The following is a 15,000-nucleotide window of genomic DNA, read 5'->3' on the forward strand; positions in this document are numbered from 1 at the left end:
AGGTCAGCAGGAGGTCAGCAGGAGGTCGGCAGGAGGTCAGCACCCGATCCCATGATCTCAGCCTCCATGAGCAGGACCTTCTGTCCAGGACAACCTGAGGAAAACCACCTGAGACGTCCATGTCTTGAAACCTCTCTGAGAACCTTCAGGAGATATTTGAAGGCTTAATATGATTTGAAGCCCCAGTCACTGAGTGTGTGTGTGTTTGTGTGTGTGTGTGTGCGTGCACGTGTGTGTGTGTGTGTGTGTGTGTGTGTGCAGGGCATGCCGGAGCAGTGGGCACGCCTCCTCCAGACCTCCAACATCACCAAGCTGGAGCAGAAGAAGAACCCTCAGGCCGTCCTCGACGTCCTCAAGTTCTACGATTCCAAGGAGACCACCAACAGCCAGAAGTACATGAGCTTCACAGGTGCACGCACGCACACACACACACACACACACACACACACACACACACACACACATACACACACACAAACATTCTCCTCTAATCTCTTGTTTCTCCTGCAGATAAAAGTGCTGACGTCTTCATCTCCTCCAGCACGACGGTGAGTCTGTGTGTGTGTGTGTGTGTGTGTGTGTGTGTGTGTGTGTGTGTGTGTGTGTCACCATGGGACGCAGACAGCCCTTAGCATGACAGAAGGCGGGAGCAGCAGGGCTTCATCCGCCCAGGTCATGGTCTGACTGTGGGGTTTGGCGCCCCCTGGTGGTGAAGTCTGGAACTGCAGCCCCTGCTAGAAGATCTAGAACTCCTGACAAGAAGGAGGGATGGAGGAGAGAGAGGAGGATGGATGGAGAAGAGAGGAGGAGGAGGATGGATGGATGGATGGAGGAGAGAGGAGGAGGAGGAGGAGGATGGATGGAGGAAAGAGGAGGATAGATGGATGGAGAAGAGAGGAGGAGGAGGATGGACTGATGGATGGAGAGAGGGGAGGATGGATGGATGGATGGATGGAGGAGAGAGAGGAGGATGGATGGAGGAGGAGGAGGATGGATGGAGGAGGGATGGAGGAGGAGGAGTCAGTCCCTCTGGATGTCTTCCTCTCCCTCCCCTGCCGTCTCCCTCTCTTTCTTCCTCCCCTCCATCCCTCCCTGCAAAGTGAATCAGCATCTTTTCCTGTCGGCGTCTCCGCCTCCTGCGGCGGGACGGCAACCGTCGTCAGGGAGGATGAAGGGATGAAGGATGGAGGGATGGAGGGAGGAGAGGAAGAAGGATGGAGGTGTGTGTGCGGGAGCGTCTTCCAGCAGGAAGACCTGCGGGTAGACGGCCAGGGAGGTGAAGCGGCGGACGGGATGCGCGGCGGCCATGATGGGGCTGGTGTCGCTGCTGGTGCACGTCGCCATGACGACACTCAGGCCACGCCCCCTCTCACGCTGCGATGTCACACAGAGCGCCAAGGCCGTGTCGGAGACGCCCGCCATAGCGACCGTATCCGAGGACGAGGACGAAGACGAGGCCGAGCCGCCGCCGGTGATCGCACCGCGACCGGAGCACACCAAGTCTGTAAGGACACACACACACACACACACACACACATACACGCACACACACACACACACACTCCTTGGGAATATTTTGGTGAACCGCACCACCATCTGTGCTCACCAGTATGCCTGGAAACACACACACACACACACACACACACACACACACACACACACACACAGACACACACACACACACACACACACGCACACACACAGCTTCTTTCTCGGCTCACATTGTTGCTCAGTCAGACGGTTGATAGGCTGCTACCATGGCACCGTTTCCACGGTGACTAAGTTTTATTGCCCTTGACGGGAACCCACACACACACACGTGCACACACACACACACACACACACACACACACACACACACACACACATGCAACTTGACCTGGGAACTTGTCAGGGATTAGAAGTAGTAGCTTTTTGTCGAGTCTTGTGTGTGTGAGTGTGTGTGTGTGTGTGTGTGTGTGTGTGTGTGTGTGTCCAGTGATTGATTACCGATGGATCATATATTTGTGATCAATATGTTTTATTCCAGATCTACACCCGCTCGGTGATCGAGCCCCTCGCCGCTCCTCCCACCAAAGATGCCGCCACCTCGCCCATTTCCGTGCCGGCGGCAGCAGGCGGCGCCGTTGCCGCCGCTCCGGCGCCGCCCGCCGACGGCGCCCCCGCCAGCCCCCCCGGCACAAGCCCCGCCCCCGGGCCGTCCGGGCCCCGCCCCCAGGACAAAGGCAGGAAGAAGAAGATGACGGATGAGGAGATCCTGGAGAAGCTGAGTGAGTCGACTTCCTGTTCTTTGACCAATCCCGTCAGCGGCCGGTCCGGCAGCGGCCAATCAAAACCCGGGAAGAGTCTTTGGCGTTGAAGCTGTTTTTGGATTGGAAGTATTGATCTGTGCGTTTGCATTGACGGGTGTGTTTCTTAAACCCCGCCCCCTCCCGCCTGCCCAGACCTGCTCAGGGCGCCCTCTGCTGGTAAGACCAGGAAACCACCTCTGATTGGCTGACCCGCCCCCTCTGACCCCGCCCCCTCTCTCCGCTCGCTCGCACCCGCTCGGTCCTCCTCTTCCTCCTCGCGGTCCAGACGTTCTTCTTCTCTGGATCCTTCTCTCCAGATGTCCTCCTCTTCTTCTTCTTCCCTGTCCTCCCTCTCCTGGTCTTCCTCAGCATGCAGTGCCTCTTGATGAGCGTGATGTAGGTCTAGAAGATCCACCTCCTCCGCCTCCTCCGCTCTGACCAGGGTTCTCCTTCTTCTCGGCCCCTCAGGAACCATCGTGAGCGTGGGGGACCCCAAGAAGAAGTACACCCGCTTCGAGAAGATCGGACAGGGGTGGGTCACGGAACGCCCGGAGGAGGTTCCTTCCAGGCTCCTCGCCCGTAGACTCCTGGGGTTCGGAGAACCCCGAGAAGATCTCTGAGCCGCGGAGATGTTCAGATCTCATACTGATGGACGGCTTTATTTCGAGGTGGTCACGAGTAACCTGGACTTCCTGTCTGGTTCCAGGGCTTCGGGGACGGTGTACACGGCCATCGACGTGGCGACCGGGCAGGAGGTAGGTGTCCTTGTTACCATGGCGACAAGAAGGGCGTCCGCCCTCAGGAGTCGTGACGAGGACGCGACGCTCACACCTGGACTCGCCCGCGTGGCCGCCGTGTTTCCCCGGAGTGGGCGGGGCTCGGACCTTCAGCCGCTCCTCCTTCCCTCCCCAGGTGGCCATCAAGCAGATGAACCTGCAGCAGCAGCCCAAGAAGGAGCTGATCATCAACGAGATCCTGGTGATGAGGGAAAACAAGAACCCCAACATTGTCAACTACCTAGACAGGTGGGCCGCCGTCCTATTGGTCTGCCAGCCCTTGTGCTTGGAGTGGACTTCCTGTCACAGAGAGAGGTGGACTTCCTGTCCCAGGAAGTGGACTTCCTGTCCCTTGAGGTGGACTCCCTGTCCCAGGAGGTGGACTTCCTGTTCCAGGAGGTGGACCTCCTGTCCTATGAGGTGGACTCCCTGTCCCAGGAGGCCCGGCTTCCTGTTCCAGGAGGTGGACTTCCTGTCCCAGGGAGATGCCCAGGAGGACAATCTCTCTTATCTTCTAAATAAAAGCATTGAATGGGTCTTGCCGCTCAGCGTCCCATCGCCATGCCAACCTCCTTGGAATGGGGCGGGGGCCGTTTCCAGGGCAACCAGTTTGTCTCAAAGGGGGGGGGGGGGGGGCGCTGCGTTCCCATGGAAACCGATCCGGCCGTCTCGGCATTTGGCCTCGTTCCCTCACAAGCAGATTCCTAGGTCCTCCTCGCTCTCCTCGCTTACGCCCTGTAGAAAGATCTCAGACCTTGAAACTAAGTCTAGCTAAGCCAGTGGACGATACGAAGTTCTGCCGATGTTGACCGGAACATACCGAGATCTCCTCGTTTCCATAGTTACCTGGTTGGAGACGAGCTGTGGGTGGTGATGGAGTACCTGGCAGGAGGCTCTCTGACCGACGTGGTCACAGAAACCTGCATGGACGAGGCCCAGATAGCGGCGGTGTGCCGAGAGGTGAGGAGACCGTTACCTGTTTGGGCTGCAAGTGGAGATGGAGATGGTATCGACCTACACCTTCTCCCGCCCGTCCAGTGTCTCCAGGCCCTGGAGTTCCTGCATTCCAACCAGGTGATCCATCGGGACATCAAGAGCGACAACATCCTGCTGGGGATGGACGGCTCCGTCAAACTCAGTCAGTTCCTCCCTCCTGGTCGGCTTCTTCTAGTCAGGACGTGTGAAACTCGCCGCTGACCGACCTTCTCGTCCTGCAGCCGACTTCGGCTTCTGCGCCCAGATCACCCCGGAGCAGAGCAAGCGAAGCACCATGGTGGGCACGCCCTACTGGATGGCACCGGAGGTGGTGACCCGGAAGGCCTACGGGCCCAAGGTGGACATCTGGTCGCTGGGCATCATGGCCATCGAGATGGTGGAGGGCGAGCCGCCGTACCTGAATGAGAACCCCCTCAGGGTGAGTCTTCTATCAGGTGTCCTGAAGCTGGACCACAGCTGCGCCGCTCCAGTAAAAGTACTTCTACGACTCTGAAGCATTGCCCAAATGCTTCTTCTCTGCCTTTGAGCTGCCACCTTCAGAGGCCACAGCCAATCATCTGCCTCCAACCCTCTCCCCTCACACCCTCTACCCTCCTTCCTCCTCCCCTCCATCCCCAAACCTCCTCTCTGGGCTTCCTCTAGACCTCCTCCAACCTCAGCACCCTTCTACCCAGATCGTCACCGTCCCTCCTCTGTCCACGTCCAAACCATGTCAACCTCATGGCTGCACCTCAGTCTTCTACACCTTTCCTTCTCTGCTTCTCCACCCTCCCCAGTACTCTGGACCATCCACCATTGGTACTTAGACACCTCCCCCTTCTCCATCTCCACTCCCTGTAACCCCAGCCCTCCTCCAGGGTTCCTCTCGTTCACACACATCACAAGTGCTGATGGGTTAGTACCCCATTGCAAGTAGAAGTACCTTGCTACAAAAAGGCAGTACCAGGAGTACATTTCTGACTGCAGTACTCCTTCACACCGCGGTGCAAAGTACTCGTAGAAAGTAATGTAAAGAGTACTCTGAAGTACTTTGAATCAGATCTTCAAGGGGCTTCAGCATGGTGCGATTCATGGTTCCACCACCAGGAGGACCCAGAGAGCAGGCCTCCGCCAGCCGAGTACTACTCAGTACTTTCACTGGAGTACTGTCGCAGTACGTGCTCCTCAGAGGAAGGAGGTCCTGGAGATGGTCGGTGAGACGGCGCCTTAACGTTCTCCTCCCTCCTCCCAGGCTCTTTATCTGATCGCCACCAACGGGACGCCGGAGCTGCAGAACCCTGAGAAGCTCTCCACCACCTTCAGGGACTTCCTGAACCGATGCCTGGAGATGGACGTGGAGAAGAGAGGCTCGGCCAAGGAGCTGCTGCAGGTACCTCGTGGAGCCGCCGTCTTCTCCAGCCAGGTTCCTCCAGGTGGAGGTGAGAAGGAGAGGGGACGGTTGGATGATTGACGGCTGAGCCTCCAGGCTAAGCTCCGCCCCTCAGTGGCAGCTGGGATTGGCTCCGCCCCCTCAGATGACATATGGATGTTCTTGGTTGATTTGTACTCACACACACACACACACACACACACACACACACACACACATAGATTCTGGCAGGTAGACCGGCTTCCACCAGTGTGACGTTATGTTGAGCGGCGAAAAATAATAAATAATATAATTTTATTTAATATTTAAAAATCACAATAATCTTCCGACTTAGAGCTAAAAGTTAAAAAAAGGAATTAACACAAATGAAATACACTTCAATTAAACATTTATCTTTTATTTTCCCAAGACACTCAGAGCCGCAGTGTAAAGATGGAAGAGCCGCATGGGTTGCCGACCCCTGACATAGACACACACACACATAGACACATTCACACACACACACACACACACACACAGAGTGTGTGTTGAGCTGCAGAGGGGAGGTCAGAGGTGACAGGAAGGAAAGGACATGAAAGTAATTGTTTCAAAATAAAAGTCCAGATGATCTTCTCTTCTTTTACCGCCAGTAACCTCTGTTCCTCTCCTTGTCTCCTCCCTCCTTGCCTCCTCCCTCCTTGCCTCCTCCCTCCTTGCCTCCTCCCTCCTTGTCTCCTCCCTCCTTGCCTCCTCCCTCCTTGTCTCCTCCCTCCTTGCCTCCTCCCTCCTTGTCTCCTCCCTCCTTTTCTCCTCCCTCCTTGTCTCCTCCCTCCTTGTCTCCTCCCTCCTTGTCTACTCCCTCCTTGCCTCCTCCCTCCTTGTCTCCTCCCTCCTTGCCTCCTCCCTCCTTGCCTCCTCCCTCCTTGCCTCCTCCCTCCTTGTCTCCTCCCTCCTTGTCTCCTCCCTCCTTGCCTCCTCCCTCCTTTTCTCCTCCCTCCTTTTCTCCTCCCTCCTTGTCTCCTCCCTCCTTGTCTACTCCCTCCTTGCCTCCTCCCTCCTTGCCTCCTCCCTCCTTGTCTCCTCCCTCCTTGCCTCCTCCCTCCTTGTCTCCTCCCTCCTTGCCTCCTCCTCTCAGCACCAGTTCCTGAAGATGGCGAAGCCCCTGTCCAGTCTGACGCCCCTCATCGTGGCGGCGAAGGAGGCGGCCAAGAACAATCGCTAACTCCCCTTCCTCCCTCCTTCCCTTCCTCCTTTCCTCCTTTCCTTCACCCCTGACCTTTGACCCCTCCCACCTCCTCGCAGGGAGACAGAAGGTCGGTTCCTCCTCGGACTCGCCGAATGATGTCATCGGGTGATGTCATTGCCTCACCTGCTGCCACAGTCAGACCCCAAAGACTCATGGGAGTTGTTTTTTTTTAAATCACTATTTTTGTTTTCTAGACATGCATTTCTGTCTTTTTAAAAAAAAAAACAAACGGTGTGCGTGTGTGTGTGTGTGTGTGTGTGTGTGTGTGTGTGTGTGTGTGTGTGTGTGTGTGTGTGTGTGGCAGCAGACCAGGCGAGGCCATTAAACATTAATAATAAGACAGGAGGGATCTGGCAGTGGGGGGGTGTCCAGGTGTTTGTTTCCATGGTAACGCCTGCACCTATGTGGCGCCCCCTAGTGGACACCCAGCAGAAACACATGGGCTCTCATGACCTAAACAATGATGGCGTCTAGCCCCGCCCCTTCCAAGCCCCGCCCCTCCAGGCCCCGCCCCCTCCAGGCCCCGCCCCCTGCTGCTGCTGCTGCTGAGGAGAACCTGCATGTGGAGGTTCTGCTCCGGTACCTTCTGGTCATGCTGAGAACCCGCAGGAACGTTGGACCATCTGACCTGGGCGAGGTGTTTACACTTCCTGTCCGGAAGGTTCTGCGGGGGGGGCAGGGTTCCATCAATTCTCCATTTTTATTTTTTCTATGTCATTTTTTTTGTCTTTCTTTTTATAATTTGTCAGTTTCAATGTTCCTCTGGCCTTAAAACTGTTAGGAGGGTGAGGAGAACCTGGACAACGGGGGCAGTCAGATGATCTGGTCTAGAGTGTAAGCAGTCAGGATGGAGGACGGCGAGCGTGGCCGGCTATTACATGGTAATAACATAGGAATAAGGTAATAACATAGTAATAACAGAGGAGGAAGGGCTGAGACGCGGCGTCCCGTCTGGAGGCCGTCAAACTCTTCCTCCGGACGGTCGGAGATCATCCTGGAAACGACAGGATCTCCTCTAGGAGCCTCCCGATTGGTCAGGTGAAACAGGAAGTGTGATGTCATCTGTCCGTGGCCGTTTCCTGTCCGGGGATCGTCTGTCCTCCAATGGGACGGCTCTTCTGCCGGCTCTGGAACCCGAGCCTCTTCTTCCAGTCCAGGGACTTTTTGTTTCTCTCCGAGGCGCCGAGACCAAAGTGTGTGTGTGTGTGTGGGGGGGGGGACTTCCTGTTTGTGGAAAATCCAGGAAGTGATCCTGTAGATCCCCGGCAACACCTGGATCCAACGTCTCGGTGCTTCTCCGGTTTGGTACGGTCCAGTCCCCCCCCGGGGCTGTGTATTGGTACGGTCCAGTCCCCTCAGGGGAGTGGATCATTCCTGTCCGGTCCCCCCCAGGGGATTGTATTGGTATGGTCCGGTCCCCCCCGGGACAGTGCATTGGTACAGTCCAGTCCCCCCGGGGTAGTGCATTGGTACGGTCCGGCTCTATCAGAGAAAATTTATCATTTAGTCTTTTTGATCAGAAACAACGAACAAAAATAAACAGAAACTGTAACCATGTTTTTAAATCTCGTCTCCGATTGATCACTTATTGATTGACCTTAAATGCTAATCTGAGTTCATTCAGTCACACACCCACTCAGAACCACACCTACACACACCGTCAGACACACTCTCTCACACACACACACACACACACACACACACACACACACTCACACACAGCCGTGTTTGATAAGTGGGAGTCGGTGTTCTTTCTGGACTCCGCAGTAGATCTTTAAGCTCCGCCCACTTCCTGCCGAACCCACACACAGGTCATGTGACCTCCCCCAGCACACACACACACACACACACCCCAGACGGCCCGCAGGTTCTTCAGGTTCTGCTCAGACGACAGGAGGTTCTCACCAGGAGACCGAGGTGGCAGAGGGTGAGACACACACACACACACACACACACACACACACACACATGGTTACATAACATCCGCGTGGCGTCAGCCCTGAACTTCCTCGTCCTCTTCATCCTGGTGAACCTTCTCACATCGGTTGCCATGGTGACACAGCTGCAGGCAATGACCTCTAACTGTCCTGCTGACACAAACATCTCCGCTCCGCCTCCACAAGCTCCTTCATCCTTGACTGATTGATCGATTGATTGATCGATCAGCACCCAGTGATTGGAGACACCTGGTTATTGTGTGTGTGTGTGTGTGTGTGTGTGTGTGTGTGTGTGTGTGTGTGTGTGTAAAACAAAGGAGTTCCCTCTTTTTTTATTGCTCACTTTTACATAACAGCCTCCACTGCGGAGGCTCGACACACACACACACACACACACACACACACACAGGAGCTGGTTCTTCGCAGCTTAGAAGATCCATCTGCTCGCAGGAAGTCAAAGGCAGCAGCTTCCTGTCGGGACAGACGGGCAGGTCATGTGACCTCGGAGGCGGAGCTTCAGTCATCGATCGACAAACCGGTGAGCCAATCAGCTTCTGTCACCTGGGACGGTTTTAACCTTGAACTAACTTAACTAGTCCTCTAGAGTCTTGTCATTAGCATTGATCGCCAAGCAAACCTGATAGTCGATCAATACCCGATCAAACTGATATGCAGATAAATGATGCTGATCGATGATGTTTTACAAGAAGGAAGGAATGAAGGAAGGCAAGGAACTGAGGCAAGGAGAGGAGGACAGAGGAAACGAGGACGTGAGGATAGAAGGAGGGAAGGAATGAAGGAGGGAAGGAGGTAAGGATAGAGGAGTTAAGGATGGAGGAGGTAAGGACGGAGGGAACGTGGAGGTAAGAATGGTTGGAAAGGTGGAGGTAAGGAGGTAAGGACAGAGGAAGCAAGGAGGCGAGGATAGAGGAGTTAAGGACGTAGAAAGCAAGGAGGTAAGGATGGGAGGATAGAAGGAGGTAAGGACGGAGGACGAGAGGAAGCAAGGAAACGAGGAGTTAAGGACAGAGGAAACGAGGATAGAGGATTTAAGGACGGAGGTCTCTCCGGTCTCCTCCCGCCGCAGCGCGTGCAGCAGCGTCACGTGACGTGTCGTGACGTCACGCGTCGGTACCGGGCGGCGCAGCCACGAGACACTGCAGCAGCAGCGGCGGCGGCGGCGGCGGCGGCGGAGCGTCTTCTCTTCCGGTAGGAGCCGCGGCGGGGATCGATGATCGATCGGTGGGCGCGAGCCTTCCGGTCCGGTCCGCTGATCCGCGGGTCGAGCGGGACCCGGATGTTGACCGGAGAACCGGATTATCGATCCGGGATTTCAAAGTAAAAGCCGCGGATCGGCATCACCGGACGGGTCAATCAATAGAGATGATCGGCTGATTGATTACCTGCCGATCAGCTGATGGTCTCCTTCTGAAAGTTTGGGGTGAAGAACATCTGAAGATCCTGGAGATCCAACAGGACCATTGATCCATCCATCCATCCATTCCCTGAGTTTGAACTCTGGATTGAAGTGTGTGTGTGTGTGTGTGTGTGTGTGTGTGTGTGTGTGGGATTATCCCGCTGTGACCTTTGACCTGGGGGTTTTGCAGGAGAGAGAAGGTGATTGGAGGACAGAAGAAAGAGACCTTCTCATCCCTCCATCCTGTCAGCTCTTCCAGGACGTCTAACTTTTTCTTTCTGAGGATTTTATCTCCTCCTCCTTCTTCTCCTCCAGCTGTTCATTGATGGTCTTCAGACCTTCAGACCTTCCATAGAACCCAGATCCTGTCCTCCTCCATCCATCCATCCATCCTCTCCTCCTTCTGCTCCCTCTTTCTTTCTTCCTGTAAAGTCCTCCTCATCTTCCTCGCTCCGAAGATAAGAACATATGTGATGTCACCGTTGCCATGGCGGCGGCGTAATGACTCGTCTGGCTGAATCAGCCTGATGGTCTGGAGGCTCTGCTCTGCAGGAGGAGGAGAAGAAGGAGAAGGAGAAGAAGAGGAAGAAGGAGAAGAAGAAGAAGAAGAAGACAGATATTATGATGTAATAACATGTCTGGACCAGGATGTGAAAGTGATCCCCCTCGACCTGAATGACCGGGTCTCGACTCGCCTGACGTCCGTGAACAGGAAGTTGACGTGTGCAACAGGAAGTGAGCGTGGAGCCCCGAGGGGAAGCTGAGCGGCCTCGAGACAGAGGAACCCTGCAGGAACGTCCACAGAACACCTCAGATCTTCCACAGGAGAACATCGCAGCGTCGTCGTCCAGCTGGATCATCAGCTGTGACGACATCACTGCTCCTGGACTCACTGGTCCGGACCTGGATCAGGACCGGAGACCACTAGACCTGGATCAGGACTGGAGACCACCAGACCTGGATCAGGACCGGAGACCGCTAGACCTGGATCAGGACTCAGGCTGTGACCCAGAAGGTCTGGCTGAGTCCATGTTTTCAGCTCCTCTGAAATGCGTCAGATGATCGTCTTCGTTCCATTTGGTTTCCATGGTTACCTCGGCTTTCGTGTGTGTGTGTGTGTGTGTGTGTGTGTGTGTATGTGTGTGTGTGTTCTTGGTTCCATGAAGGAGGTCATGTGATCTATAGTTGGTTGCTCCTTGTCCAGGTGAAGATCGAGCGCTGCCCTGGCTGAATGAGCCGTGGTCTCCAGCCCCAAGCTGGGGAAGCTCAAGGTGGTCCGGCAGCAGCTGCTGCAAAGGTACCCGATCGCTTATCAATAATCCATGTAATCAATAAACAATACCTTCATTTTGGAAGAATACGCTAAAAGATAGAGATCAAAACTACACTGGGGTCAGCCGTGCAGGGGGCGGGGCCAGCCGTTATGGAGGGGGCGGGGCCAGCCAGGCTTACCTAGCTCCAGGGGGCGGGGCCAGTCGTGCAGGGGGCGGGGCCAGTCGTGCAGGGGGCGGGGCCAGTAGGACTCACCTGTCGGTCCTGCAGGTATGAACACCAGCCCTTCGTCTCCTGCCTCGCCGGACTCTACGGTTGCCAATGGAGACGGTACCAGAGGGCCCGGGCCCAGCCTGGAGAGTGCTGCTGCAGCAAGGTGCGCACACACACACACACACACACACACACACACACACACACACACACACACTGTTGATCCTGTAGATACATATGACTGAACCAGTTTGGAGATGTTTTATTTTCTCAGATTGGGATTAGAAATCCTGCAGCACTTCTTATTGTGTGTGTGTGTGTGTGTGTGTGTGTGTGTGTGTGTGTGTGTGTGTGTGTGTGTGTGTGTGTGTGTGTTGCAGGTGGAATGCGGCAGTTTCGGCCTCCTGATCCTCACCTTCTTCCTGAGCTTTGTCTTCCTCTATTTCTGGAGTGAAGCTCAGAATGACTACGACGACTTTGACTGGTGCGACACACACACACACACACACACACACACACACACACACACACACACAGGCTAGGTGAAGGGGCTCTCCCCAGTTTTCAAGAACTCCTTCTAACAATGTGATGAAGTGTGTGTATGAGTGTTTGTGTGTGTGTGCGCGTGGCGAAACGTGTGATGACACAGGAAGTGTGTGTGTGTGTGTGTGTGTGTGTGTGTGTGTGTGTGTGTGTGTGTGTGTGTGTGGAGGAAGGTGTGAAGAGCAGTATGTTGGTGCTTTCCTGGAGGTTATGAGGAACCCCATGAGGACCAGCCCCCCTCAGGGTCTGAAGAACCTCACTGAAGAACCTCACTGCTGCGGTTCCTCAGGCGGAGGAGGTCCAGGAGGTTCTGGATCCCGCGAGGGTCCGCCGGCCAGCTGAAGGTCCTAACCAGCTGCTGTTTCCTCTGCAGGTTCAACTTCGGGGTTCTGGGGTTCTGGTTCCGCTGGTCCCTGGTCCTTCTGGTTCTGGCCGCCGTGCTCTTCACCTACATGGCCCTGCTGCTGGTAGGATCCAGGAACAACGAGGTCTTTGTGGGGCCGCTAAGCCTCTGGGGGGACGGGGATTAGCTCAGGAGCTCTTACGTAAAGCAGGGAGCTGAAGACCAGGGTCAGCTGGATGTCAGAGCTTTCACAATCAAATCTTCAAGAATGAGAAGAAGGACTTCTAATCCACCCTTTCAGGTTTCTGTGGGCGGGAAGGCCTGAGGAGCATCTTCTGATCTGCGAAGATCCAGAGGAACCGTCCGACAGGGAGCCCATGAAGGAGCTGTAGTTGTGCAAGGAGGTCTGGAGAAGGATGTCAGAGCGGTGCAGGACATGTATGCATCTTGTGAGACTACATCTGGGAGCAGCTCTGAGCCCCCTCTTGATCGCCATGGTGACGGACAGGCTGACAGATGAGGCTGGACAGGAACCTCCATGGACCAAGATGATATTGTGATGGGTAGTGAGAGGAGGGAGCAGGTGGAGGAACATCTAGAGAGGTGGATGTATGACCTGGAAAGGATTGAAGGTTAAAATACGTTTGTGGACAAGAGGAACCCAAGAGGAATGTTGTGGCTACAGGGAGTGGAGATGAAGAAGGTGGAAGAGTTTAAGCACAGAGGGTCACCGGACCAGAGCAATGGAGAAGGTGGAGAAGCAAGTGGGTTGGAAAGGCTGGAGAACAGAAGTATCAGCCAGAGGAAAGAAAAAGCAGAAAAGATAAAGGTGAGAGCAGCCATGGAGTCTGGTTTGGAGACACTGAGAAGAAGACAGGAGGCAGAGCTGGAGACAGCAGAGATGAAGATGTGGAGGTTCCTCGTTGGGAGTGAGGAGGATAGAGAGGATCGTGAAGGAGTCCATCAGAAGGACAGCACATGGTCGATGTTCTGGAGATAAAGTCACGCTGAGATGGTTTGGACATGGACAGAGGATGGATGGTGGAGATCTGGGTAGAAGGATGCCGAGGTTGGAGCTGCCGGGCTGGAGGTCCAGAGGAAGACCAGAGACGAATTATTGATGGAGGACAGGAAGGTATTTGGTGTGAGAGGAGAAGGTTAGATGAAGGAGATGATTGGCTGTGGTGACCCCTGAAGGGAGCAGCCAAAGGAGAAGATTCTCTATTGATTTATAACTGGACTATGGCTTTGTCTCGTTTGGAGTCTTGCGATGTCCTTCTGATGTTTACGGTTCTCCGAGGGTTCCTTAATGATCACCCTCCTTCTGCTCTTCTGCGGCTCTTCTGTTTCTTCTCACGATGTAATCTGAAGCTGAGAGTCACTTCCTGGTTTAATTCCATGTCCGCTTAGAACTTTGAGCTTCAGTTGAACTCCAGACTCATGGTAACCATCATCCATGTCCAGGTTCTGGCCGTGTGTCTCCTCTCCGAGGGTCAGAGGTTGTATCTCCACTGGAGCCACAAGGTACGAACCTCGCGAAGGGTCACTGAAGGCGTCACGGACCTTTGTCCAGATGGTGTACCGAGACTCTGCTTCCTGTCCGTCAGGCAGGTATCCTGGTGGCGTTGGTCTGCTCCGTCACGGCGACCGCCGTCCTCTCTGACCTCTGGAGCAAAGAGTGGACCACGCTACTCCTGTCCTTGCAGGTAAGTCAGGAGACCCAGAGCCAACTTCTCAATGACCTTCAGGTGGGCAGCACGGTGGAGGAAGCTAGGAGACCGAAAGAAAAACTGAAACACAGGCTTAGGACTTTGGTGGTCTGTTGGGTTCTTGGCCCTGTGGAGCTCCCAAGAACCTCAATGAGACCAGACACCACGGTTCTTGTTCCTGCTCAGTTGGAGAAACAGGCAGATGTTTGGTTCTCCTCCAGCAGGATCTTCAGACTGTACCATCAGGACGGGGGGTCTAGATCCCATGGATACTTCTTGTCCACCTCTGGCTGGAAATAGTAGATCATCACATCGTCCGCATATCACGAGACTTTCTTAGGTTTGTTGTTTCTTCTGGCCCGTCCAGGTGACGGCGCCGTTCCTCCACCTGGCGGCGGCGCTGCTGATGGTGGTCCTGTCGTGGCCGACGGCGCTGCACTTCTTTCGCATGAACAAGAGAGGTGAGCAGATGAACGGCGGGACGTCCAAGTCCATCATGAGGAGAAGGAGGCCAGGCCAAGAGAGGGCTTTGTAAAACACAACGCAGGACACACACCTCTGAGGAACGTTCCAGACTGAGCCGGTCGGTCCATGCGAGCAGGCGATTCTGTGGGCTGAAGATGAACAGGCAGGAGGCCACGTCTCTGAAAGGACCTCGGGTCCGAGATGTTCTCCAGAGGAACCACATGCATGTAGGAGCAGAGCAGGTAGACTAGAGGGACTGGTGATGGGAGCTCCAGGGCCAGGAGAACTTTCAGGAGAGACTCGTCCACTGAGTGAGCTCTACTGTTACCATGGCGACAAGTTCTTCCAGGAAGGTCAGGACCTTGAAGCTCTCAAGGGCCTCAAAACATGGGAGTTCAAATATCCCGGAACCCTTGAACACAGCAGCGGCGACGGAGGAGGTTC

At 55.0% G+C, this 15,000-nt stretch overlaps 2 protein-coding genes across 3 annotated transcripts in view; both read left to right on the plus strand.

Annotated features, from left to right (window-relative positions):
• pak1 (p21 protein (Cdc42/Rac)-activated kinase 1) overlaps nt 1-8,219 on the plus strand; it is a 17,789-nt gene extending 9,570 nt beyond the window's left edge. The window contains 12 exon segments of the mRNA XM_086165049.1: nt 262-409; nt 511-548; nt 1,391-1,504; nt 2,030-2,270; nt 2,760-2,823; nt 2,998-3,046; nt 3,204-3,316; nt 3,910-4,027; nt 4,106-4,205; nt 4,285-4,481; nt 5,295-5,432; nt 6,547-8,219. Of these exon segments, the coding sequence (XP_086021175.1) occupies nt 262-409; nt 511-548; nt 1,391-1,504; nt 2,030-2,270; nt 2,760-2,823; nt 2,998-3,046; nt 3,204-3,316; nt 3,910-4,027; nt 4,106-4,205; nt 4,285-4,481; nt 5,295-5,432; nt 6,547-6,633 (1,407 nt within the window). The 3' untranslated portion in view covers nt 6,634-8,219.
• A 736-nt stretch (nt 8,220-8,955) lies between these two features.
• The window catches only part of gdpd4a (glycerophosphodiester phosphodiesterase domain containing 4a), a 12,524-nt gene continuing 6,479 nt past the window's right edge, over nt 8,956-15,000 (plus strand). For both annotated transcript variants that reach the window (XM_086165050.1, XM_086165051.1), the window contains exons 1-8: nt 8,956-9,132; nt 11,216-11,308; nt 11,554-11,659; nt 11,877-11,980; nt 12,413-12,506; nt 13,847-13,906; nt 13,990-14,088; nt 14,459-14,552. In XM_086165050.1, the coding sequence (XP_086021176.1) occupies nt 12,492-12,506; nt 13,847-13,906; nt 13,990-14,088; nt 14,459-14,552 (268 nt within the window). In that variant the 5' untranslated portion in view covers nt 8,956-9,132; nt 11,216-11,308; nt 11,554-11,659; nt 11,877-11,980; nt 12,413-12,491. The remainder of the gene's footprint in view (nt 9,133-11,215; nt 11,309-11,553; nt 11,660-11,876; nt 11,981-12,412; nt 12,507-13,846; nt 13,907-13,989; nt 14,089-14,458; nt 14,553-15,000) is intronic.

The sequence above is a fragment of the Fistularia commersonii genome, chromosome 18 (assembly GCF_037954325.1).
Source record: "Fistularia commersonii isolate RoL2024-O1a breed Wild chromosome 18, RoL_Fcom_v1.0, whole genome shotgun sequence".
Taxonomy (NCBI): domain Eukaryota; kingdom Metazoa; phylum Chordata; class Actinopteri; order Syngnathiformes; family Fistulariidae; genus Fistularia; species Fistularia commersonii.